Source organism: Lonchura striata, chromosome 5 (genome assembly GCF_046129695.1).
Source record: "Lonchura striata isolate bLonStr1 chromosome 5, bLonStr1.mat, whole genome shotgun sequence".
NCBI classification, from domain to species: Eukaryota; Metazoa; Chordata; class Aves; order Passeriformes; family Estrildidae; genus Lonchura; species Lonchura striata.
The window spans coordinates 53,581,136-53,609,106 of NC_134607.1; the positions used below are offsets into that span (position 1 = coordinate 53,581,136).

The window sequence follows — 27,971 nt, forward strand, 5'->3', positions numbered from 1 at the left end:
CCTGGGGCGGCGCCCGCCGGCCCGCGCGCGGCACAGCGCGCGCCCCGCGGCGCCGGTCGCGCCCGCCGTCACCGGCGCCTCGCCCCCCGCGCCCCGCCCTGCCCCGCCCCGCCCCGGCCGGCGCCTGCGCGGAGCGGCGCGGCGGGCGCAGGAATGCGCGTTACGGTTAAATAGTGGGTGCGCAGGGGCGGCCGCCGCGGGCGGGCGGCGGCGGCTCGGGGCGCCGGGAGAGCCTCCATGGCGCGGCGCAGCTCCCGGGGCGGCGGCACCACCAGCGGCAGAGGCGGCGCGACGCTGTTGTGACAGCGGCTGGGACTGGCCTTCTTCTAGCCCCGCTCCCGAGCGGGGACCCCGCGCCGGTGTCCCAGGGGCGCGGCGGCGGCGCTCACAGAGAGGACCCGTGGCGGCGGCGGCCGGGGGCAGCCCGCGTGTCACCGCCTCTATGATGAAATTCAAGCCGAACCAGACGCGGACGTACGACCGGGAGGGCTACAAGAAGCGGGCGGCGTGCCTGTGTTTCCGCAGCGAGCGGGAGGACGAGGTGAGCCCGCCGAGCACGTGGGGCGGGGGCGCCGGCCCGGCCCGGCCGCGGTTCCCGTTCCGCCGGCCCGGTCGCGGTTCCCGTTGCGCCGGCCCCGCCGCTGCCGCATCCCTTTGTCTGGCCGTGGGGCGCGGGCGCCTCCCGGGGGACGACCCCAGCGCGCACGGTCGTTCCGGGGCTCCCGCCACCGCGAGAGCCGGCAGGGGCGGCACGGCGCGGCTGCGCGGGTTCCGGGCGGCCCCCGGGCCGTGCGGGTCCGAGCGGTGCCGGGGGCGGGGCGGGCGCCTCTCGCTCACCATCTTGGGGCGGCGGGGCGCGCCCACGTGCGCGGCGCTGCCTTTGTGCGCGGCCCCGGCGCCCCGCGGCACCGGGAGGGACAGGAGGGAGAGGGGAGACCGAGCTCTCCGGGCGGGGCGGGATGGGCCGGGACACCGGCTGGAGCTCCGGGGTTATCTTCTGTGTGCCCGTGACACGCGGAAAACCGGCTAACGTATAATGGCGCGTGGAGGGCAGGGCTGGTGTGTCATCCTGAAGGCGAACCTCCTGCCCCGCTTGCGTGCGATAAAGAAAAGCCTGTGCTTGGAACACCTGGTTTCCCCACGGAAAGAGTAAAATGGAGCTTAGAAATAGTTTGTGAACGAGCTCGGGAGCCGGAGAGTTGTTGCTGCGGCTCTCGTTGTTGTGGGTAGCGCTCCCCCGGAATTTTATGTTGCAGCAGAGTCGGGAGGTGGCAACAAAGTTGTCCCGTGTTCCGAGCCAAGGTCAATGGCACTGCCCGTTATCTGGGAGCTCGACTGATGGTTTCATTGCACAATGCGTTTTCAGATCGTCTCGGGCTGGAAGCATACCCTTCTGCCATTTCTGTTTTCATTTTCTTGCTTAGCAGCCATTAAATAACTATAAAGGTTAGAGTTTGGGATTTTTTTCTGCTTTTATTTATATGCTGGAAGATGCTGGTGTCCTTCTCAAGCTATCAGTACAGCATATGTTTTCCTTAAACGTCATCTACGTAAATATAATGCAGTGGGAAGAGGCCTGATCTCAAAATACAGTCACTTGGGTTTAAGCAAAAAAAAAATTATTTCCTTTGTGGTATAAATATAACTTTGGGACCATGCTGATGAGTTTTTACTAGTATGAGGGAGAAAGGCACCCAGCAGGAATCTTGCAAGGTCTTGTTATGGGTTACAGCTTTTCTTTGGTCTCTGACACTCCAACGTACTTCACCATTTATGGAACTTTAATATTAATTTTTGGATGCTACTCCAGCTCAGACTTATTTGAACACCTGAGCCACTGTTACAGATTTTGCACCAACTGTGGTTAGAAATTCATGGTTAGGGTCACCTTTGTCAGTGGTTTCTGCTCATTTTCGTTTCCTGGTGCAATTTCTTGTCATTCTCTTTCAGTCTTGCATCCAGTGAAATCACTGGCTGCTTCAGAATATAGTTTGTGCATAATAACATCCTTCGAGGCTAAGGACGATAGTAGCAGCTTTGCTGGGCTGTGTAAGAAGAGTGGGTACCGACCATTATTGCACTGCAGTTCCTTGTGCAATTCTGGATGGAGTACCTGTGTTGCTGGCATGAGGCCGGGCTTTGGCATCATGCAGGTAGATACTTGAGGATGAAGTGAATGGGAAACATCAGATTTAGGACATAGATTATGTGTGTGGAAACAGTTAAAATTGCTTTCTGACAGGTCATTTCCAGGAAAGCAGTGCCAACAGCTTGAACTTGCTTAGGAGCTGTTTCCCAAGTGCAGCTTCCTCTGTATCAGTACAGAATCTATTCCTTAGAAGTTTGATGCCTGGTAGCTGTTTGTGATTGACTTCAGTCACCAGCCATGTTCCCCAAATTGGGTGTTTGAGGCTTGCTTCTGTCTTCTTGAACACTGTTATCCAGGTAGTTTTTGTGTTGGTCTATTCCATGTAAATGTCTTCAGTGTTTCTTTTCCAAGTCTTTAGAGATTGCACCACCAATTTTCAGCAAAGCTACATCTCCAGGGTGCTTTAAGTGTAGGGTAACTTCTGCAGGAAAGGAACACAAGGGTGGTATCTCGATGGCTAGAGAAGAAGGGAACAGGAGACTCCTGTAGAAGTTATTGGGAGGTGGGGGTGGAGGGGAACTATAGGATAGAATAGTTTTCATAGTTATTTTGACTTGCAGGATAAGCAAAGAGTTGCTTGACATTGGAGTTGAGAAAATAGAGTCAACAACTGAAAACAATTTTTAAGAATACATTTCTTTTTAGGAGTCTTAAAAGCAAATCCAAATCTCAGCTTTTTTTTTTCTGGAGATACTTTCTGCCAAGACTAAATTAGTTTTATTTTTCATCTGATTAGGTTCTATCTGGAGGAATGAGTATAGCAATCTTGTGATACATGTCTTAGAATTAACCTTTCTTTCTACTTCCATTCTGACTGTCCAAAAGGCTTGTCCCATGCCAGTTATAGCTGAACTTAAGCTTTTTTTTCTCCTTTCTTGCACTTAGTTGTCTGACATATCTGTAGAATAGCAGGTGTTCCTTTCTTAGCATTTTTTATGAACTTTAAGTCTTAAATCATCTTCTCTTAAAAACAATTTTCTCTTTTGGTCATCATGGTAGCTCTTACATCTCCTTTCATTTGGCAAGTGTATTTTTTAATGTCAGTGACACTTGCTTTAGATGGAGATTATGCTGTGCTGTGTAAAAGGTTACTAACACTTCTCTAGCTATACCAGAAAAAATGTCATAGGACCCATTTCTACTGTGATTGTAAAGCTGTTGTGTAGTCACCTTGTGTTTTCTGGTGATATCTAAGTCTCTTACTTGTTGCCACCTCATGAACTCTAAACTTGTACCAGAAATGCACAGCAGTGTTCTTACCTGAAGATGATCCTTCTTCTGCAACTTCATGTGGTTTTCCCCTGTTGATACCATGACTTCAGGATGCTTCATCTTTACTAAAGACTCAGGCATGTTCAGTAACAGCTTTTTGTGCCCATTGACAAAAATTGGGCAAGTCACTAGAACATTTAATATCTCTATTGTTCATCTAGCAAAATCTGCTTGTTATGGCTTTCTGATCGATTTCTTATCCATACTGCACTTCTTTTGCTGCCTTTGCAACCTCGTTGATGTTACTGATGTTAGCTGAGTTTTATGCACAGTGAAGTAACACATCAATGGAAAAAGACTGGTCAAACCCATCCCTCACGCTTCATTATACATCTGTTTGTTTTATTATTACACAACTGTTTACACTGAGTTCCAGTTTGCTTCTTTATTTCTCAATTTGAAACATAGGTGTGCTGTAGAATACTGGTGGGGCAAAATTCAGCCTGGTGGTTCCTGCATGCAGTTTGAAATACAGACACCAAACTTCTACTTCCCAGCTCCAGCACCCTGTCCAATTAGACTTACTGCTGGATTTGCCACTCCTTGCTGCCAGGCTTAAAATTGTGGAGTCAGTTCTCTTGAGTGTTACAGGCTGCAAACTGGGCTTCCCTGCAGTCTTGCAGCCATCAAATGTTTCTGCTTTGAGCTGATACTGCACCTGAAAACCTCTATCCGGGATGACTGATAGTTGTTCAGCTACACCACTCTGCGAATCTGCGTTTCTTCATCTTCAACTGCCTCCACACAGAAAAATTTAGTGCTATACAGTCCATTTTGGTTTAGATTTTGTTTTCTTCATGCTGCCATAGTGTATGATTTAAAAAAAAAATCCTTTAAAAAGGAGGAAACCCAAATAGCTAAGTAAAGTGCCCAGTAGCTTTGAGGGTTTTGCGGTGTTAAAGAAGGTGGTCTCTTAGAGTACTGTCATTGAAGTGTTGTCTGTTTTGGTCTTACTGCTGTCATTTGGGCTGAAGAAGTGAGCAGGATAGCTGGATATGAGCTGAAGTGCTGGTTCTTTTTGTTCTGTAAGGAAATAAACCAGTAATTGCAGGGACTATCTGCCCTTTGAAAGAAAAATCATCCTGGAAATGAAGTAGGAGAAATCCCACAAAAAAAAAAAAAAAGAAACAAGGCTGTGTGGGTATGCAGTGCGTGGGGGGTGCAGCATTTTTGCTTTGAACAAACAAGAAGCTGGTAGGTGTGTGCAAAAAGCTGATGGCATTCAGCAGGCAGGGATGGGCTGGCAGATTTGTCTGGGAGGAAATGCAAGTTTCTCTTGAGCAACTGGGAGTGGATGGCAGCTTTAGAACAAGCCTGCAGGAGAACCCTCTTGACAGCTTCCACAGGTTGGAATTGTTTATGTAGTCGGTGTTCTGTAAACAGTAGTTTTACATAAAAACCCTCCTGTTATGCAAGGGCATTCTTACTTTTCAATGCAGAGAGCAAGGCACACCTTTAAAGCAGCAGGAGCAAAGAGTAATAAACATAATTTTGGTAGCAATTTGAGTAACTGAAATAATTTTAAAATCTAATTTAATTTTTTTCCATCAACTACATCTTATACAAATAAATGAGTAGTTATTTTTAAGTGTCTTGAATATAAACTTTGAGTGCATTCTAATTACTTTGGTATCTGTAACAGTGCTTTATGTAATCAAATATGGTACTGAAAGCTCTAGTGTTCAGTCAGCAGTTGTTAGTGGTAGACCTAAAATAGTTTCATATGCAAAAAAAGTCAAGCTTTTCAATTTTTAATTTTGCATTTGTTATTCAGCCTTGTACATCAGATGAAAACAGATGGGAAGGGGTTTTTAAAATATTGAGACAGTAGTGAAGAAAAATGTATTGTTACACACCTACAGGAAGTGTAGATATTTTTTTTCCCCTCTGTAGAAGGGCATACACTTGCATGTGAATTATTTATGTTGTTCTTGAGTAAAAATTATAAGCTCTTAGTGTTAGCTCCTTTTTGGTCTGATTTAATAACTTTATGAATGTCAAGATAGATTAAGCATTCTTAACATCTTGTTGTGGTGGTCATAGTTTAATCATTTTTTTAAATAGTGTTCCTTAGTTTTGTACAGATGTTGCTTTGTATTAGCAGTGGTTTTATTAAAGAAAAAGGCAAAATGTTATTTTTATGTGCATTGGTCTAAATGGTCTGAAAGCTGAAAAGACCTTTTTTTATGCAACTTGATCCATAAAACCAGGGCCCAGAACTATCACCTGGCTACCCTGGCAAAATGGAGTGTTCTAGGAATTATTGTAAATAAACTTGCAGAGTCATGAAATATGTCCATACTTGACATGGAATTTTTCATTTGGTTTCTTTATCCTTCAGTGTAGAGCTCTCAGGTGTAAACACACAAATAATGTGTGCTTTCAAAATACTTGGAGTATGACCATGGCACCTTATGTAAGGCTGGCATGGTCTCCATAGGGTTACCTACCTTGCATTATGATGGTCTGATAGAATACAGGTGTATTTTAAATGCCAGAGAACGCACACTTCACTATGGATTTCAAGCATACTGTGGCTTTTATTTTCTCTGTTTTGTGTCCCTGCCCTGCTAATGGACAGGAAGAGTAATTAGTAGGCTGATTGCTGCCTTAGCTTTTCCTCAGCATTTTCTTGACACTTGGACATTATCAGCCAGGTGGGATGAACAATCTGGTCTAGTGGAACATGTTCCTGCCTGTGTCAGGGGGGCTGGAACTACCAGATGATCTTTAAAGGTCCCTTCCACCCTAAACCATTCCATGACTCTATGATCTGCATGCTGTAGAAAAGGGTATTGTTTAAAAAATCAAGACCTATAAAAAGCTTCCAAAATAGCTCTTTATGATGTGTCTACAGAGGCAGTGTTTGCTTGTAGCATATCCCTGCAGGCTCATATGGGGTTAAAGCTTGTATTAAGAAAAATTGAATGTTAGGTTGCTGTGGTAAGAGTTATGTCAGGTAACCAACTCTGGATACAAGATACTGGTGTTTATTATGTCCACAGAAAAGCAGCTTTCTGCAGGCATGGCATATGCACCTTGTTTTCTGCTGGAATATTTTTTGACAAATTCCAACTACTTGCCAGCAGTGGAAGCCTGCAGATTTAGTGAGACTGGGAATTCAACTGTCTACCATGGCAGAAATCTTCAATCTTCATTGATAAGTCTTCAGATACTGACATTGGTCAACCATGAGGTGTTTATTTTGAAACCTCAGTTATATTTTCTCATACCTGTGGGTATACTTGTCTATGCCATATGGATATATTTAATGGGGTTGATAGTTGCTGAAAGAGGGCTGGGCTGAGGGGAGAAGGAAATATGGCTGTACTTGTATAACATCAGGCTAAGATGTCCTGTAACAAAGCACTTTTTGCCTTGTTTTGAAGATGCTCTCTTTTTGAGCCAGTTATATTTATGTTAAGGTACTTGAAAAAAAATATCCTTTGAGTTTACTTGCACCATCCTAAGTTTACTTAGAAACTTTGCCACCAGATTAAATCCTATTTGTATTGCTTCAGTTAACTCAGTGGGGCTCAAAACTTCCAAGTTACTGTGAAATAGCATAGTGTCAACTTCTTCAGAAATACATAAATATCTTAGCTAGATATATATATGCCTATATACACACAAATATGCATTCCTATCTCTAGCTAGAATTTGTAGATGTGTTTTTAAAAATATCTTTTGTAGATATGTGAGTTCACAGACCATAGGTTGATGCATATTTTTTTTCCAGTCTTATTTGTAGAACTCTTGAAAAGCTTACTTTAATTTGGTAGCTTTTTGACTTCTTCGGTGAAACCAGTGCTACAAATGTAAATACTTTAAAACAAATTTTTGTCTTCAAAGATGTATCTCAAAGATAGAAAAGGCTAAAAGGTAACTGGTCCTTGTCAGGAAATAACATTGTCAAATCTTTACCTGCAGCTGAACAGTTCTCAAAGACTTGGAGCTCTTGTTTCTGACAAGTGCTTGGAAGCTGATCCCTTAGTCAAACAGATTATGTTGCTGAGTAACCAGTAAAGGCCCAGTTCTCCTGCTTGAGATTAGGACATGGATTCAAGTTAAAAAGAAATAGGCAGGAATATTAGTTTAGCTTTTCCTGTGCTACCTGAAATTGTGATTTCTCCCCTGGTCTGCATTAGCAAGCATGAGGGAGGAAGGCTGTTATGTATAGTGCATTCGAGAACTGGCCCAGCGTGAGAAGTAAAACTTCTTTTATAGGCACTTGTGAGAAGTTTCTTCTTTCTGCAGGTTTGTTTTTCTTCAGGATCCCCTTTTCTCATATGTCTGGGTGTAAGATCTGCACTCTTCATCACACTGTGAGACCTGTCACATCTATTTTTCCAAAGCATGCTAAAGCTCAGGAGATCGAATGCTACAGGTGACTTGAGTCCCTTTATGTGAAGAAATGTGTTCTGACTGGCATGCCATAGTAGTACAGAGCTGTTCTTTTCCTGATATGAACACTTTAGCCAAAGAACAAAATGAAGTATGTGTAAATAGCCAGAGGGAGACACTAAAATTCTGTGTCACTATAACATGTTAGCCAAATATTTGAATTTAATATGAAATACAACTTATGAAATATTACAACTGTAATTGCAAGTCAAAAGCAAAACTTCTTCTGAAAAAAGCTGACATGTCTCTCCTTTTCGCCATATAGCCTTTAAGTTAGAAGATCTCAAAGGAAAAATAGTTTCCAGATCAAATTCTGGAGTATTATATAATTATACCCATATTTCTTTACCATTAGTCTTCAGAATGGGGGTAAAGTAGCACTGACTGGTATCCAGATGCTGTGTAGCTGCTTTGAAAAGTGATCTTAAAGTTGGGAGGATATTTCAGGCTTTAATATATTGTGTAGACAGAGCCCAGTTTTCTGAGATGCATTCAAAATCTGTGCTCACATTAATGAGCATTAGGATTAATGTATTGCTAGTTAGCCATTCCTCTGCTGTTGTGCTAGCTCCTGCTGTTCAGTGAGGCTAAATCTTCTTTTATAACCTCTGCCATAGCTGGGGACTGCTTTTCAATCTGTGGTCCTTAAAGTACTTTGCTAGAGGCTCTTGGATTGGTACAGGCTCATTTGAAATCGGGAGGCTGCAGTGGTGCCTTTCTGCCCCAGTTTGTGCAGCACTGCCCCTTCAATAGCTGTGTCCTGATGGGTGTTGTGTGTGCAGGCTGGACAAAGCTTTCCTGGGGAATCTACTTTTCATCCAGATCAGCTTCCTAAACTCACTAGCCCAGTGTTAGGGGGAAAGTAAAGGTGTTGCAGCCTTGATTTTAATTAGCTCTTAAAATGCTGTCCAGTCTGATCCTATGGTTTTGTTATTACTTTACAATAACTTTGTGCATGTTATTTCTCCATGTTTAAAAAAATAAAATAATTTTGAAAATTATTGCAGTAACAAATGAAGACTATAAGCAGTCACTCTCCTGAGGATCTTTTCAGGAAGGCAAATGTTCCTTACAAAATGCTGCCTATGTAGCATTGCTGTGGCAAGGTTTAAAGCTGTATTTTCCAACCTCATTGCCAAAAGGCAATGGCATTCTAGGACAAGGATACCACATTAACCTATAGGGGAACTGCAAAACTGTTTCGAACTACTAAAATGAGGCAGTGATTCTTAAAATAGAAAAAAAAGTGTTAGATAAAGGAAATCTCTAACTACAGTAGCAGGTTGACATATGCTCTCTAAGATGTGTGCTTTTGCCTAAAAGATTATACAGTTAATTCTGCAAATTTGATCCAGTGTTTGTAAGAGGTGCTTTTCCTTGCTTCTCAATAGTGTTCCTGTGTTGCAGCATTCAAAGTTGTTCCCTAGTGCTTTTAAGGAAGCTCCTGAGGTGAAAACAATTGGAGGTTGAAAATGCTAGGGAGTAATAAAGCACTTCCTGTTTGTATTCTTCCCTGAGCATCTGCTTATGGCTGGTTTTAAACAAATCATAGGGCTTGACTGACCCTTTTGGCTGTATTAGGATTAAACCATCTTTCTGACTCTTTCAGGTGCTTGTAACTTTAGCAGACCAGCTGTGTAGGCTGAGTTTCCATACTGAGTGTGTTAAATTCTATTAACTTCTATCAGAGTGGGTCCTGTATTTTTTCTCAAAGTAGGCGTAGTTGTTTTATCCTTTTAATGTTTCTGATGCCTGTGAAAATACACAGTACATCTAGCAACATTTGACACTGTTTTGTACCTGAGAGGTACTTTTTAATGCCTTAATGATCTTTCTTATACTCTGACCAGTTTAAATCTTCTGAAACGATTTGTGTGTACTCACCTTTGTAGAGTTTGGGAGCTGAATCCTTTGGCTTCCATGCACCTGTCTTCTGAGCAGTACACCTGAGCAGTGTTACGTTCTTTGCAGCTGAGTCACAAATGCTCAGCAGTCTTTTGAGACTGAGGGGTTGATTCCTTTTCTCTTGGAAATGGCTCTTTTTAACTGCCAGCCTTGCTATAAAAAAGGGCAGACTTGGCTATCTCCATCAGGTAATTCAAACATCAAGTTTAACAGCTAGTGGAGTAGTGGGAGCGATGAAAATGGGGTGTGCAGTAGGAAAGACAGGAATAGATGGGATTAGGCTGGGAATGGAGAACTTAAAGATATCTGACAAATAATTGTCATCAATTCTTAACAAAAAATAATTATTGTGAAATTGGAATGGTGTATTTTCAAGTTTGGGATCACCTCATTTTAAAGTCTGAAGAATCCAGCTAAGGGGATTTTCTCTAGCTAATTTAAACTTTATCCTTGCTTTTTTATGTAAATTGTTTTTTAATACAATTATTTTGGTAAGGTATCATGTCCTTAAGTTAAGAAAAATAGAAAGCAATTATATAAACTTAAACAATCTTCTACCTCTCTAGTGCTTAATATGAAAAAAATGTATTACTCTGAGCTGTTGCCATTTTGGTCTTCTGGAATACAGGGCTACTAACTGTTTCATGAGTGATTTTGACTTAAGAACACTAAAGAGGCCAAAACTTCAGTATCTTTAGAAATCTTTAGTTGTTTGTCTGCAAGCTTAGCATTTATACTTACCAAGTCCCATGATGCCACCTGCCTTGTAATAACCCGTTTTGTTAACCATATTATGGTTATGTGTATTGATAGGTGCTTATTACAAGCAGGCTGGCTAGCAGTTTTTCCTCTGCACTACACTCAAAGGTCATTTCTATTCCTGTACTTGGAAGTGAGGTGAAACTTGGCTGGTAATGCTTAATGGAAGAATTTTTCTTTTGTTTCCTGTTAGCTGAGCTTCGCAGCTTTACTTCTTCAATTGGCAGCATTACAGTATCTTTGTGAGATAAACTCAGTTGTATAACTAGACAAGCAATACTCTGTACCTTTTTTGAACAAGAGTTATCAACAGTAAGTCTTAAGAGACATGGGAAAGGCAGCGACCACTAGCAAGTAATGCAACTCAAAATCTTAGTCCATTTTCTGCATCTGGGGATACAGAACACAGACTTCTTTGCAGAGGAAGTACTTTTGCTTTTTTTTCTTGTGAGCCTAATGGGGTTTTGGTGTAAAATTTAGTGTGCCTAAACCAGAAAAAATAGAGGTGTGTGAGATTCTGCAGTCTTTTCCAATAGACTATTGTAATCTGCTTGACCATGAGCCTCCTCAGAAAAGACTGGATTGTCCAGTCAACCTAGATCATATTTCTCCTACTTTGCTTATCTTCTATTAAGAGAAGTGAATTGCTGCATTTTTGCTGCTGATTTTTGCACCTCTCTTGGCATGTGAGTGCAGTGTCAACCAACCACAGGTTTTTGGTGTCTTCATAGTTAAATCACATTTATATTTACAGCCTCTTCATTTAGTACTGGAGGATGTATCTTCTGGCCACTTACAGATGGAAATGCCTCAAAACTACATGGAATGAAAGACAACATACAAAAAAACCAAAAACATGGAAGACTGCTTGATGCAATGCTGAAAAATTTTGTGGAATGTTTTTCAGCCTTACCACACAATCCTGCAAGTGCTAGCTATCAGGTCTTTTTGTTTGTTGAATCTGATTAACACCAAGTACATTTTTGATAGTATTACCTCAGGATGGATGCCTCATGCCCTAGTGGCTTCATGTATTAATGGATAAAAAAAATGGTGCATCTGAAGATGTCAGGGATATATCTGAGTGTGATCCCTTGGATTCAGACTGTAAAAGCAGTGAAATCACAGAAGAATAAAGCATAGAGGCAAAGATGTTTGAGAAAATACTTCAGTTTCAGGCTTAGTGGAGGTTTGGATAGTTGCTAAAATTAATTCCCAGGCTGTAACACTTGGGAGTTTATTGAATATATAGCTGTAAAGCTTATCTACAAGAGTTGATGTCTTTTAATGTTGATTACTTGCTAGATGTATTTGTTTCTTCTTTTTAAAAGGGTAATTTAAAGCTAATATATGTACAAACCCCACTTAATAGTCTATTGATCAGATTAAAAGTAGTCAACTAATATATATAATGTATTAAAAAATCCTGGCCTTACACTACACTGCCAGAATGAGCAACCTGATTTCTCCCATAGTAATGATTAAGAGTTTTATGTTTAGCCTTAACTAAGCAATGAATGCTGATTTTAAATTGTTCTACCAAGATGGGAATGATTCAATGATAATCATCCTCTTGTTTATTATTGTTGCTAGCTTTCATATGACTGGATTGAGTGCTAGTTTCATCAGCAGAAAATTATGTTTAATGCTTATATCTGGAACTCAGAAGTGAATTCATAACTTGATTTTTAAAATTGCTCTTTAAGCTCTGTTTAAAGTGGTTCTTTGTAGTGATACAGGTGCTCCACCCAATTGTTCAAAAACATTTTCAAAAATTACTTTTAGTAGAGCTGTGTATGCTGTGTGAATCTTTTGTTTATGTCAAATGATCCTAGGATACCAAAACCTTTGGCTGTAAAGATGAAGTTGAGATGCATTTGTGTCTAACTTTATTGATTTTGCTGAATATTCTTAGGTTTTTAGATAGCTGAGTAAAATACCTGAGTTGACTGAAAACATGAACATTTAGATCAGATTCTAAGAATGCTTCTGTACTAAATCATGTCTCTGCTATAGTCCTTGCTTAGCACAGGAAAAAACTTTGGGGAAATTAGTCCTATCCTAAAGAATTTTCCACTGTACGAATCTTGACTGCACATTAAGATAAACATTGCAAGACAGTATCTGTCAGATAAGGCTCTTCCAGGTGCACCTCACTATGCACACATATCGCTGCATTCACAAAGTATGCAGTCATCTGAATTATATTCCTAGTTCCTGTAGGTGAGCTTACAACCTATTTCCATGAGTGCCAAAGGGACAAAGTATAAGTGGTAATCATATCCTTGTTACTGTCATCAGAGGATCATTTTCCTATTTAAGCCAACAGGGGCTAAGTTTGAAGTCCATAAAGGTGAGGGCTGGGATGGTCACTTCAGTTGTCTGGCATCAGTTAAAACTACAACCTTTAGACTTGAGGTTCTTGTTCTAGTCTTTTAATTGCTTTTCAAGATTCGAGCACTGAACCTGTTCTTTTACTCCCCATAGTTGTCCTTTGACTTCAGGGTAGGGTTTATGTAAGTAATGCCTAGAATAGGAAGCCTTTTACTACACAGATGACCAAGTATGTTTTGGTAACTTGGACATGTCTCAAATAGAAGTTAAACTGCTTATCTCCAAGTGGTCCTGAATCAAGGTCTTATCTTCATAATCTTCTACTGCAAAATTACTCCAAATACAAGGTATAGTTTGTTGGAGAAGTAGCTAACATCTTCTCTGCTCTGAATATTACCAAAAGTAGGTCTTATAGACAGGGGGTTTTAAATTGGTGTGTATCAATGACAGAACCAGGTTAGAGTCAAATTAAGTGAAATTAAAGCATCTTGGGGAAAAAAATTTACATTCAGAAATTAAATTCAATGTGTTGTGCTTTTTCCTCTTACATAAATATTTAAAAAAAACCAAACTGGACAAGGGCCAATGAAGTACTCTCACTGTATTTCATTATGCAATAGTGTAAGAATGTCATGTTAACATAACACTTAAGTAACTAAAAAGAAGCTTGTTTCTGACTAAAAATTAGAAATATTTTCGAGGGTCTGTTTTTAGCCAGAAAATGCCATTCTAGAAGAATTAGTTTAACTTTTGTGTGATGAAAATGTCTTGGTTTTCACACTTACCATCTACATGATTTGAAGACTTAGTTCTGGAAAATATTGTTATTAGATTTTTGTATGCCTTCACTCCTGTGCACATTATTCTGTATTTTCCACATTGTGTCTAAGCATCCAAGAAAAGCATTTGTACAAAGAAATTGTCATGGCATTGTCTTGACTTAGTTTTATAAAACTGATTGGATGATAACTGTTTTCCTCTTTTTCCAACTCCTGCTTGCCTGTTATGTTTTGTTTCTAAATCAGTATATTGATGAAAAAGCAGATAGTAGTGAGATTCCTGACTTGTGAGCTGCATTTAACAGTCACTTGCAATTATTTATAGGTGCTGTTGGTAAGCAGTAGCCGATACCCAGATCAGTGGATTGTACCAGGTGGAGGAATGGAACCAGAAGAAGAGCCGGGGGGAGCAGCTGTGAGAGAGGTGTATGAAGAGGTAACAAAAACAAAACGAAGCAAAAAATCCAGCTGATTTTTGCTGCTGTTGTCTTCAGATGCGAGCCAAGAAGGAGGAGGGAACTGCCTCCTTTATCCAGTATTTGACTGAGACCTTTGTGGTTGTGAAATTGAAAGAACTGCACGTCTTTGTATTAGAATTGGGGTATAGTGTGGTGAGCTGAACTAATCAACTTAGCTTCGTCTTTCATTTCGTAGCTAAATTTTTGTCTGCCTTTATAAACAAGTACTGGAAGTAGAACTGTGACATTATGCCAAATGACATAGTAGTGTAACATTTCTGTGTTCGTGAAGAAAATGTTTGACTTGCAGGTCTTTTAGAACAGAATGAAGGTAAACTAAACATTAACATGTAGCTGCATAAGAACAAGAAATCAACAGACCTTTGAGGACATTTCAAACTAAATAGATTAGAAACTGATCTATCTGAGCAGTTGAGAATTCATACATTTATGGCTGCTTATCTATAAATAAAGCACTATGGTTATAGTCTGCCTTTCTATCTCTGCCCCCATGACTGGGCAAAACAGAACTTTAAGTCATGATGAATTCATGCAATTTCCCTATACTACAACACTTAAATTTCAAATTCAGAATTCTGAGGTTTCATTTGCTGTTTATTTTTCCTAGGAATACTGTGAAAAATATTAAGTGTTTCTTCAATATCTAACAACTATGTCTAAACCAATAGGTTAGTTTTTACTAAACCAAGTAAAACTGCAAGAAAAAATATCAGACTTTTAAATAGAAGGGATAAGATTTTTAATAAATTGGATGCATTCTGGTAAGTGAACTACAAGTTTCTACTAGACTTAACCAGTTTTCTCATCCCATTTTCCTATTCCCAAAACACAATAATATTGTTGCTGATTAGTATTTATAAAGTGTTTTTTTTCTATTAGCTATGCTCTTTGGCAGTTTATCTTGCTTACCCTTAAGACTGGTTTTGTTGTGATGTTGAGGCTTAGGAACTCGATATAGATGTGACCTGCACCAAACAGTGCCTGCTATTCAGTGTCAAAATGAGATGTGTGAGCTGTGATTGAGTGACCCTTCTCCCATTTTCCTTGGGGAACAGACTGGTTCACTATTTGCTGCTCTCAGCAGCCTTCCTGCAGCAAGGTTCAAGCATGAATAAACCTCGCTGAATCAAAAGTGTTTGTCCCAGACTGTGTTCAGTTTTGCTGGAGGAGCTCATTTTGACCTACACAAGACATACTCAGCCACAGAGTACAGTCCATTTGAAAGGAGCAATGAGTTTGGATTCTAGCAATGGCTCAGCAAAGATTTGGGCTTCCAAGCAGTAGTAACACCTCTAGGGAAAGTCTTGTCTTCCCACTGCCACGAGTTCATGGGTAGCCAGTCCTCTGCTCAGTGTTCTTAGGAATGCTTGTAATTTTAATTGCTGATCTGATATGGGGTATAATCCAAGGCGAAGGATCATAAAGCATCATCTCCATGTTAAATTGGAGCTGACTAAACTGTAGTCATATGTTTGGGGTTTTTCTTTGGTGGTGAAGAATGGATGATCTTGAAAGAACTGTGTTTTTATGGTATTTTGGAGTACAGTATAAAATTGCAGCCACATTCAGCTTTGAGCTGTGCTTGCAAATGCATGAAGAGTTTTCACAGACTAGGGGGTTTAATAAGCAAAAATAATTTGGTAACAGTTGCTCTACTCCCTCAGAATTTCTGGGGTATTTTAGCTTGCATAGCTGATCATCCTTAGTAGCTCATGGCTTAAAGTAAACTATTCTTCAGCTACCAGCTAAATTTTGTATGCTTCCATGAGATTGCCAAGTGCCATTTTTAAAGAAAAAAAGAGTGGTATTTAAGGGTTTGAGCCATGGAAATTCATACTGACCTTTCTAGAGGTGAATGTGCTTTCTATTTTTATACTAAGGTCAATGTCACCTGGCAAGCTGGTTACAGTACAGTGAACTGTTAAGAGTTTTGTGAATGAATGAACTTCAAAGAAAGCACTGGTTTCTGGTGCTGGTTTGAAATGTTTCTTCAATATTGGGTCATGCATAAACTAAACATGACCCAGTGTTTCTATTAATTTATTAAAATTGATAAATTCATAGTGGGAGTTATAATGGCATTCCTTAATGGTAGAAGTGTTGATAGCCCACTGGCTTTAAATAGCCTTACTTCAACTACACCAACAGTAGAGTATTTAGAATGTTTTACAACTCAAAGATCTCTGTATTGAAATGTACATGCATAGTAGTTGTTTCATAGTCTGCCTTGAACATGACTCCAGGGATTTTTTTAACTCTTCAGTTCTGTTCATGTTAGTGATATAGATTTTGTATCTTTACTGAATATTTAGTGTTTCATTTAAGGTTGTCTGACATTTCACAGGTTACTGGAAATTTACAATTACCTTAATTATTTGGATGCAATAAACTTTTACAAACCAGCAAGTAGAATACCAAAATGAAGTTACAGAATAAAGCAATCCCAGAAAGTTATTGAACCTCATCTAAATGAGGAGATACTCCATTAATGAATTTGGAGCTTTGTCTTTAATTGCGTAGCATGAAAGATGAAAGTCTGCACATGCACTGTTCAAAGAAAAATTATACAAATGAGTGGCAAGCCAATGATGCCCAGCCTTGTAAATAGGGCTCTTCTGTGAATTGTGAACCACTCCCTTTTCTGGCTCCATCTCACAAAAAAGAGACTCTTGCTTTGTTCGTCTTAGTAGTGTATTGAAAGGCCTATGAGAAAAGGTGCAATTTCCCTCCGCCTTGTGTGGATGTAGTTTCTGAGAAGAAGAGGATGATCCTTAAGATTAATTTGCTGCAACTGTGAAAATGGCAGTAATATCATCTAAGACTTCTCACAGGAAATAGAGGAATTAGCTCCAGTGAGCATCTAACATTTGAAATATGACTGGGTGCTACAGACTAGAACTAGTTAGACACTGCAGAAATAAATAAAGCACACTCTCAGCTGGAAGATTAAGGCAGATGTAGTCAAGCGCTTATTTTGTTTTATAAAAGTATGCAAAAATGGGGCAGGAGTAGTCTTGCCACCATCCCTTCAGGAGTGTAGCCAAAAAAATTGCTACAATTGTCTACAATTGTACAATGGCTACAAAAATGGCTAACTCTGGCTATCCTACAGATAGCAGAGTTAAAAATAACTAAAATCTTTCAGATCTTAAGCAACTTTCTGCCCTGGTAAACTGTTCGCTTAGAGATTGAACTGCAGCATGACTCTGGCTCCATCTACAGGAGACAGGCGAGGCTGACGCTCATCTGAGACTGCAGAGCCTCTGCAGCTGGAACAGGAATGACCTCCAGGCCAGACTGATGTGGGATGAAGTGGATAGGTTTCTCTTGTGGCTGGATTTAGACTGATGGTAAAATATATGCATAAGATTCAGATCTGAGGTCCTATTTGCAGAGTACTCAAGACTTCCTTAGAGAGTTGTTCTGGGACAGTATAGCACTTAATTCAACAGTTTGTCTGTCAGAAGAAAGCTAGAGTTTTTTCAAGCTTTTATCCCAAAATTTAGATGCCCTTAAACACTTATAGGATTCTGTTTACTTGAAGAACCATATTTTAACAGGTGTGGGTATATAAAAGCCAAAGGAAGAAGTATTGTTTTTATGTGAGGCAAAATGGTTCAAAGTTGAGAATTTAACCACTGCATTGGATTAGAAGCTTGCCATTGGGTAAGGGGGAACTGCTTTTGATATTCTGGGGATGAAGTACTTCTTGGTCCTCTAGCACTTAAATTTGACACATTTTGAAGCACATTATGAAAACAACTTGATGGAAATATTTTTGTTTGTAAAAGCACTTCAAATCACTATCAAATCCAACTTTTTTCAACTATAAAGATTATTCAGTCGAATATTACTTTCAGGAAAAAAATCTTGAGACTTTGAATCACTATTCAGTTCAATATTTTCAGGAAAACCACAAGCCTTTGAACTACTACCTTTTTACACTTTTGAGTGTAGAGGTTTTCAAAATACACTGCTGTTTGCAGGCATGATGCTACATTTTGGAAACATGTATATTTGAGTAGAGAATAATTACACATCAGTTAGAGTAATCACACTTACATAGCAACATCTGGTTGCACCAAGCTTCACTTCAAGCTTTGGCAAGTTTTTACACATGATCTAATGGAGTGCTTCTGATAAGTTTCATTCAGAATTACTCAGCAAAGTGTATTTGTTTGAACCATTGATTTGCTTAAAGGGAGAAAAGAGGAAGTGTTGAGTAAATTCCACTTAGAGTAACATTGATAAATTCACATTGTGACTATGGGATACCAATAAGTTGACGAAACTTCTCTATGAAAGCTATTAAGTATCAGTAAACTTAGCTGGTCATGGTGGTTTTGCCACGTGTTAAATGTTAGTTGTCACTCTCACTGGAAGTGATACTGTAATGCTGAGGAAATTAGGACTGATCAGTAAAAAACATTTCTTCAGCATGCTACTTTTCATGAATAAGTGCTTTTTCATTACCTAGTATAAAACACAAGCAATCTTTAGTGTCTGTTGTGGCATACCTTACTCTTTCAGCCCAAAATAAGGGCCTGCCATTTTCTTAATTAATGTGCTACTTAATCACTTATCTATCAGGTCCAGTTGTGTGTTTTAGCTTTATGAGCTCCAACAGGTATCTTGGCCATCATAGCAGACAAACTGAATATTGTATGTAGTTTTGTATTAACTTTTGCTCTAGCTCTTGCTCTAGATAAGCAAAATGGCTTGATTATTTTGCAGAGGCTATGATCAGGCTTCCTTCATCAAAATGGCTTAATAAATAACACCAGCTGTCTGCTTTCTTTAAAATGACAGTCACAGAAAATATTCATTTCAAGACTTTGATTAGACTTATTGCTAAATCCTGTCCAGTTATTTGTCAGTTACTCATTAAAATGTAATGAAGATCCATATGGTCCTTTATATAAAGACATAAGACATCAATACCTGTCTTTGGCTAAGGCTAGAAGCAAAGACTGAAAATTAGAAAATGTCATCTTAGCACTAAGAGGCCCTATTTTAAATATTGGTTATATAGCAAGACAAAAGCAATCTAAATATGTCTTTGTCTGCGAGTAGGCAACATATGCCTTTGTGTCAGTCATAGGGACTGAGTTTTGTTTAGAATTAATGGATGATCCCAAGCAATGTCCCTTGGAAGAGACATTGTATATTACTTTTGGAAAAGCAAACCTTAGTCTCAGTAGAACGTAATGACCACCTTATCTGAATTGATAAAAATCACAAAACATAGGCTGATACAGGGATTATTTTAAAATATTGGAGTAAAACTGAATTGAAAGCCTTTTTTAATTGTACTGGCTAGAAAAAGAGTTCAAAACTGCAGAGAATCGGAGATATAAATTTGGGGTTTATATTACATGACAAAAACTACGGGTTTATATTACATGACAAAAACTACTTTGATGTGAAAACCAGCATGCATGAAGTCATTGTGCTGCAAGATTCATTATGCTGCAATGACCTACAGTTTAATTTATTATTGTATTTTGAAAACTTAAATTTCTGTGTAAAATAGCACTGGATTGTCAATTATTGTTTCTTTAGATTAATTCTAATACTACTTGAAATTCCCTTGTCCTTTCTACTTTCCTGGATTTTTTCATTATTGGGTATGATTTATCTATTTAATAAAGTACTGTACATTAAAAATGTGGTAAGTAATAGAGTATTTTGGTCTGGATGGAAACCTTGAAAGATTTATGGATTCTTTGAGCAACTCATTAGGACAAGCTTTTGTACTCTAATACTCATAAAGCGTCTAAAACCAGGGTCTCCAAAATTAGTGCAGCTCTATCTAATTAAAACTTAAGTTAAAACTCTTACTGAAATAATCCTAATAATGAGGAGTATGCTAATGTAGGATGATGGTACAGATACTTTTTTTTTTTTAATTAATATCAAATGCTAACACTTTCTCCTATTTGTTTTGTAGGCTGGAGTAAAGGGAAAGCTAGGCAGACTACTTGGGATATTTGAGGTGAGCTATTTCCTTTAAGTTCTAAAAGCAATGTTTTGTTTGTGAAAACTGATAAGCTGCAACATCAAACTTAAGTTCATAAGTATTACCTACCTATAATTTTGCAGTGTTGCTGGATCTGCTGCATTAGACGGGACTTTAGGTGTTATGTGGTCTGTGAAGATTTGAATAGGAAGAGTTCAAAGTACTTATACTAGAGTCACAGAATATTCTGAGTTGGAAGGGACCCACAAAGATCAAGTCCAACTTTTAAGTGAAGGTCTTGTACAGGGATCAAACCCAGCACCATGGTGTTACCCAGCACCAGACACTCACCAGCTGAGCTAATCTTGGGTCATTTTGGACCTTTGCTGGAAAGATTAAATTAGTACTTGAGCAATATCTAGATGTTAAAAAAAAAAAAAAATCCTAAAAGCCAAACCATTCATAGAGTTAGGATTTCTGAATCATTACACTAGCCTTTTTTGAAGCACTCTTTTGACTTTTCCTCCCTGGTTACATTTTGCTGAGTTTGTCATCTTTCACACACGTAAATTGATGAGTCTGGATATGAGTTTTCATTATGGCTTTAATTCACTAAAAAAAGGCTATGCGCAACAGATAAATCCAACCTTTAGCAAACTATGTAGCTCAAAACATCTATTTGATGGTATAACATCAGACTCTGAACTACCAACAGTGCAAGGACACCTGCTAGCTAGAGCTCTGTTTTAGTGCTGGTGTTGCGCACTTCTGCTCAGGCTCTAGACAGGAACAGACTGTAGTTTTAAAGGAGTCTTCTGCTCCTAATACATCCAGTGTTACTATCTTGTGTTGTATATTAAGTGGAAGTCCCTTAGTCTCAGGTACAAATCTTTGCCCAGCTTTTATAGGCAGTGTATTCCTGACAGGGATTTCCTATGTGAAGTATTACTTAGCCACGTGTCACATTGTGTGAAGTATTGTCGGAGTCCAGGACATCCCCCTGGCTGTCTCGAGACCCTGGCAGGGGTCTCAGAAACCCTGGAAAGAAATCAAAAACATATGTGGCTTCAGTTTTATCCTGTGGAAAGCTGTCAACTCTGGATGAGGAATTACAAGACACGAGAGTTTTAGTAATGTGATATTTGAACTAACACAAGGTGGAAAATTTGAATTTTGGGATCTTTAGAATGGGGTTGAAGGGGGTACAAGATGGAGGAATCTGGGTGTGCCCTAGCTTTTTTCTCCTCCTTCTTGTCCTCCATGTCTTACTGTGATAGTGACACTTGGTTTAAGGTAGGGACACACTGTCCAACATAAATGTTAGGTATTGGTAATAAATGTAAACATAGTATATGTAACTTTTGATATAAAAGGTAAACACTGCCCGAGAGGGCACACAGAATGTAATGGCCTCCTTGCTAGCCAGAGAAAATATTATAGACAAGAGGAAATTAACAACCTTGAAAAAGCACAATTGGAAACATTCCAAGACTCCTCATTTGACTGTGCTTGGGCTAGGGAAGCAAAGACTCTTTTTGGATCTCTCTTGGGGTCACCCTGATCCTCAGGAACCCTGAGACAGAAATCCACAAAGTATGGAAGCCATGACACAATTAGAGAAGCTCCTGTAAATCCTGAAGCTTTGTAGTTAGTACTATTCACATTTTTCTGGTATGTTTTGAGTTTGGGTTGAACTGGATGATCCTACACATTAAAAACTTGGCTATGTTTTAACTCTGCTGGTCAGTCTACAAAAGTATCCTTCATTTCCCAGCTCAGACCAAAAAACCCATGATAACTGATCATGTTGTTGGCTTAAGAGAGGGGCTGCAAAGCATGATGATTCCTTGGTAGTTAAGGTATATGTTCTTCTGCAGCTATTTACACCAGCTAGACCAGAAGAGAGGAAAATTGGTGTTGTTTTACTTTCCTAGGTTACTTCTAACTTAAAACAAGGCCCTACTTAATTTCTCAACAGGCCCCCACAAACTACTGTTAGTACCATTGAGGGGGCTACACCTTGTGACCTGGGGATGGACCTAAGAGAAGATGCAAATAAATGCTGCTGCTGAGTCCTCTTATTCTAGAACTACAACCAGAAAGGATATTTGTTATAAATATATGCATCTCATTTAATGGTGATACTGACAAAGAATTCCTGGAGAATTTTTATTTCCTAGTAAAGCACAACAGTTCGAAACTATATTAAGCTTGTAGTGAAACAAAGTTAAGTAGGAAAGGTTACTTACAGCCATTTATTAGGTGAGGTAGGCCATAACATCTCTTGGTTCTTAATACAGTTGTAATTGTAGATGGTCCTGGTTTTATTAGGAGCTGAGTTCTCCAAGAGGAAGGATGTTCTAATTGGTTGGGTAGCACCTCAAACACTGCCACTGGTCTGCTCTGGAGAAGCAGGGAGTAATGGCTATGCCAACCTCACATGGACTGGCTGCAGCATAATGGCCTTGCCTTGAGCAGATAGCTCTGTCAAACTGTGTTTAACCTGCCCTGTACAAAACACTTGCTTTCTAAACAGGTGGTGAGTGCTGCCATCATGGCAAACCTACTGGATGAGCAGGTGGCAATGATTTTTGCATTTGGCATGACTGCAGGCATAGACTATTTAATTTGCCTTGTTCACAGAGTGAAACTTTACAGCCAGCATTGTGTAGATGACGTGGCCACATGATGCAGTGGTTCCATATTGCAAAAAGAATTTGGGTTTTCTTTAATGACCTTTCACATCCCGGAAGTGTGTTGTGGAAATAGTTTTAGCAAATGTGGAATACTGTGGTAATTTACAATATATGTAAAAGGTACTTATCTAGGGCAGTACTAGTGGACAACTGCTAATATTTAGCTGGATGACCAAGAACACATTTTGGTCAGAATTTCACAATCTTCAAAATTGTATTGTCTTTGGTTTGGTTGAGTTTTTTTTATCTAGTAAAAGAGAAGAGCTGTTTCAAATAAAACTTTTGTTTTCCCATCATTTTGGGTCTCATCAGTACAGATGTTTGTTTAGTGAAACTAAAAGCCAGGCTTGCTGGCAGCTATCCTTAAGAGGTAAGTAATTTCTGATCTTGTAGTTGTGGTAAGTCTGTAAGTTATTTAAATGAGAATTTAAACTTGTACTTCTAATATTCAAGCAGAACCAGGATCGGAAACATAGGACGTACGTTTATGTTCTTACTGTGACGGAAATACTGGAAGACTGGGAGGATTCAGTTAATATAGGTAAATTAATTCTCTGTCCTTATGTGCGACTACTAAAAATGCTGTGAGCAAACTCTTCTCATTTTTTCTGAAGTAATTTGTGTAATTCAGGGGGAATACTAATTCTGTTCTAGAAGAAGTCAAGGGATGCTATTCTTGCACACTTCATTACACACATAACTAGGGTTGCTTCCAGCATAGTGTTACTCTTATTCTTAGAATACTCTAATTATTATAACATTATGATAGAATAAACATTGTAATTTTTTAAAGGCCAAATTTATACTGCCAAATTGTTTTTTCCATAAACAGTATAATGTTTTACTGTCTGGTACTCCAGGGTGTTTTTGAAACCATCCTTGATCTTAAATAAGTGGTTTATGTATGTTCAAGCACAGTACTTGTAATGCTGTAAAACCAAATGAAAAATAGAATTAATTCAGTTTTTAACAAGACCATCATTGACCTTGCCTATATGTATTTTCAGAGTCTTTGCATTTTAAAGGACTAACTTGTAAAAGTGAGATGGTCTTAATCTGATCTTAATAAAGTCTTGAAACTTATATAAACATGTCTGATACAAGGTATGCTATTTTTTTAAATTTACAACTAACCTGAGTAACTCCTTATATGGATGCATATGGAGACTCTGAGTATGGAACATGGCTTTTAAAATTTTGAAAGCCATTCTCATGTATGCATGTTCAGTCTAAAGACTGGTTTTCTGCTAGGTACAATGTAGGACAGCAGTATCAAGTCATATAAATAACATCACACTTTCCTCTCATGACAACATTTGGCTCTTGGAGCATATAGAGAGTCATATGAGTTTCTGTCCAGAATGTGCTTCAAGAGGGTTATCTGAAAGGCTTTATTATGAATTGCATTTCAGTAGGCTTGAGTGAATCTCTTGCGTTAATCAATTCTTTCAAGGCTTTTTCCTTCACTCTTTTGCATGATAACTTCAACTTCCAAAGAACTGAGAAAAAGTAAATAACTAGATAGCAACTAGTAGTGCTGTTTAAAATTTTATAACTCTGTTCTTTCTTGTGGATTGTACTCATTTAGGAAGGAAAAGAGAATGGTTTAAAGTAGAAGATGCAATCAAGGTCCTTCAGTGTCACAAGCCTGTTCATGCAGAATACTTGGAAAAACTGAAACTGAGCTGTTCGCCCACTAATGGAAACTCTGTGGTTCCCCCTCTTCCAGATAATAATTCCTTATATGTCACTTCTGCACAGACTTCTGGGTTGCCCTCTACTGTGAGATAAACATTTGGATTACCTTTTTATTCATGTCATCACAACAGGAGACATCTGTGATCACATGTAGGCATCTGTATAACTGTCAGTTCTAAGTGAAATATGTGAATGTGTCATAATGTCAAATTTATTTGAACATGTTTTTCTTTTAACAATGTAAAGTAGTATTTCAGCAAACCAAAGCCATATAGGGATTTTTTTAAGATGCCTTAATAGGCTATAAAAATAAACTTGACTATATAAATTTATAAATTTACATATCTGCTAAAATAAAATATGCATCTCAGTGGTGTTCAGCTTATTTAAAACTTGTGAGTTTTAGTCAGTAGTTAGTGCTTGAGCAAATAGTCTTATATTAAACTCATATTTGGTATCCACAGATGAAGTGCTAAGACTCTTAAGCTGGCAGTATTTGGGTAAATGGATGTGTTGAAGACAGAGTTGCACAAGGGTGATACCATAAAGCACTAAACCACATTCAGCCTGTCAAGAGCAAAGGATACCAACACTAAGCACTGCTTGCCTCAGCTATCCAAAAGGTTGCCTTGTCCTATGCAATCTTCATGTAACATATAACTAGGGCAAGAACAAGAACTTTGTCTTGCAGCTACCAAAACTATCCACTAGACTGTAGTTTCATCACTTGGTCAGCCAGTGAGCTGTCAGAAGATTTGTGTGAAAAGCATTGTAGATCTTTCTTCCCCCTTTTCCTTTTAACCTTAAATACATGTTTTATTCATGGTGTGATTACACTGCAGGTTCAAAAAACTTCTATCTTCAGTTAGAAACATCTCATATAGTGTTCCTGCAGTCTGCAATTTAAAAATGTTTGGAAGAAAGTAAGACTTAACCAGGGGCACCCTTATGTTGCAGAGGTGTCTATTAGTAAGCATGTGTTGAGGTGCCTTGCCCTGCAGGAGCCAGTAGTGCTGCCTCCAGTGCTTATAGGACAGGAGTGTTGATAGCTACTACACCAGTAGAGAAATAATACTCCTTTGTCCTATTACAAGGAGTGCTGAAACCCCCAATTTTAAGTTAATTCTTAAATCATTCAGTTCTTCTGTTTAAACATCAATTACTTTAGCTTCTTCAAATAAAAGCTGGCCTCTTGGTAAAAATATAGTTGGAATAAATGAGGTACAGCTGACAACTTTCCTGTTCTAATTATTTCTCTTGCTTTTCATCCAAGAAGATGAAAACTAAATCCACTTTTGGTCTTAATGTTTTTACCATAGGATTACTCTCTCTGTATGTGTGTGTGTGCATGGTTTCTTCTACAAGAACACAATCTAATTCACATGAACATCCTACTTCAGAATTTTTTTCTAGGATTTAAACCCAACTGTACCTCCTTTATATCCAGCCAAAACAGGTCGAGGTAGACCACTACCTCACATGTGAAGTTTATTCTGGGTAAAGCTCATTCTCTTATACAATATTTGAACCTTTGTAAATAGTCCAACTAGTAAATAGTGAGTGTAAAATGGAAAATAAATGTAATTTAAACCTTTTGTTACTCAATACACAAATGGTTAACTTCTACTTTTTTAACACAAATTGTGTAAAGTGCTGCTATGAATTTTTTTGTGCTGTTACACTTTTTTAGGAAAAATTGTTCCTGCCACAAGTTACTCCTTGAAAAACAATCTTGTGCCATATGTAAATGCAGTGAAACTAGGGAGATAGATGATCTGATCTCTTAATGCTGCTGTCTTTGAAGAGGCATAAATACTACTGACAAGAGGCATGAGCCACAAAGCTAAAGACTTCTGAAGCAGTGGGTAGACACTACTTTCCATCACTAGTCCAGGTCACTTCCAGAACTGGAAAGAACACACAAGTGTTTAGATGCACCTAAAGGTGGAAGTATTTCCAATAGCTTGTCCATCCTTTCAACCATGAGGTGGGAGGCCAGGGTAGGAGCACTGCTATTTCAGTAGTGCGCACATGAGTACACCTAATTTTACACTGATCCTGTTCCGGACTGGGATACCATTTGCTCAGAGCTCACTACTCTAAACTGTTCTGCCAGATGAAACAGGAGAAGGAGGGGTTGAGCATAATGAACGTCTAATCTTTATTAAAATCATACTCATGGTGTGGAAGGGGACCTCTGGCTCCGAAGCTGCCTTTAAAAGAAAGAAACATTTAGCTCCCTTTTTTGATCACTTTAATGCTCACATTTTTTGTTCAGTAGTTATTTTAACACTTTAAATTGAGCAAACTTGTATAGGTTTTCTTGTAACAAGATTACATCAAATCCATGAAAGCTAAAACAGAATCCAAAGTTTGAATTTTTATACATTAAAAAAAATGCTCTGTCTCCATTTCAGATTCTTGGAATGAAATCAATCCAAGCTTGTATGAGATTTAGTGGTAATGCATGATCTTATTTTGTAACTCTTGAATTATGTATTTGATAATAATGTAAAATGTACAGTATTGCTGTTGCTAACAAACTCAGAATCGATTGCCTATAAATATTTTTGGTCACACACATTTAAGCTGTTCAGTAGTGCCAGACAGATTTTTTTTTTTTTCCTTTAAACAGCATTTGTTGTACAAATCTCTTCAGTCTCTATGCAACCTTCAGAATGAAGCTCTATTGCTTTGACTTCTACTCCCTTTCAAAGAGAATGTTTTGTGTATCGCAGATGTCAATTGAAGACACTTCAGTTTTGCTACAGGGAACAACTGTAGTAAAGGGATGGCAGTATGGCTTCAGTACTAATGAAATCTGACACTAAACTCCCAACAAAAGGAGTTTTAAGGTTGGAATAGGAAGGCCACAATTTTTCTACTACCTATCAATATAAATGTTAGAAGCATTTTTACATGAATCTCTAGTTTGATGGGCCAAACCTATTTCAAACAAAGCAAAATTGGGATTTTTCTCATGCCAAAAATTCTGTACAATGTATCCAATTTGGTTCTCCAGAGGAAAAAGGGAAGAGACAGGTTGTCATCTGCAATTGTCAGAGTCTACTTTGTACTGCTGCTTTTCCTGGCTGATAGTTTTGAGATTCTCATTAGTTACATTATGGTGGTATCAAAGAAAAAGAGCCTTAAAGTTTAAAATCTCACAGAGCCAGAATTAAGCAAAATAAATGTGCTTTCAACACAAGAAATCCTGAGGTATTGCAGAGAGGCTGTTCAAGTGAATAATCTTATTTTGGTGCTTACTGCACCCCTGGCTTAGCCTAGCATTGTTCTATTAACAATGCTGTGAAAAGAAACATGAGGAGCAGACACTTGGTTTACTTACCAGCATGGTTTGTGAAGTGAAAACTGAAAGCAAGGGGTTGGGGGGGGAGGGGGGAAAGGGAATTAAGTTGTACACATTTTGACCTGCTTGCATGGATTTTCCTTAAAGATTGATGTAAGAATTTTGACTTTTTATATTTGAGAAATACCAGAATAAAATCTAAATTAGTCCTGTGGATGATGTAGTCA

At 38.9% G+C, this 27,971-nt stretch overlaps 1 protein-coding gene across 2 annotated transcripts; it reads left to right on the forward strand.

Annotated features, from left to right (window-relative positions):
- Nucleotides 1-150: 150 nt before the first annotated feature.
- On the forward strand, nucleotides 151-27,958 carry NUDT4 (nudix hydrolase 4). Of its 2 annotated transcripts, none has more exons than XM_021527991.3 (5): nucleotides 151-541; nucleotides 13,928-14,038; nucleotides 20,032-20,076; nucleotides 23,190-23,277; nucleotides 24,325-27,958. In XM_021527991.3, exons 1-5 carry the CDS (start codon nucleotides 443-445, stop codon nucleotides 24,525-24,527), a joined length of 546 nt encoding a protein of 181 aa, XP_021383666.1. In that variant the 5' UTR covers nucleotides 151-442; the 3' UTR covers nucleotides 24,528-27,958. The 2 variants fall into 2 exon arrangements, with proteins under 2 accessions (XP_021383666.1, XP_021383667.1); XM_021527992.3 differs by having other exon boundaries at nucleotides 155-541; nucleotides 23,193-23,277.
- Nucleotides 27,959-27,971: the final 13 nt, after the last annotated feature.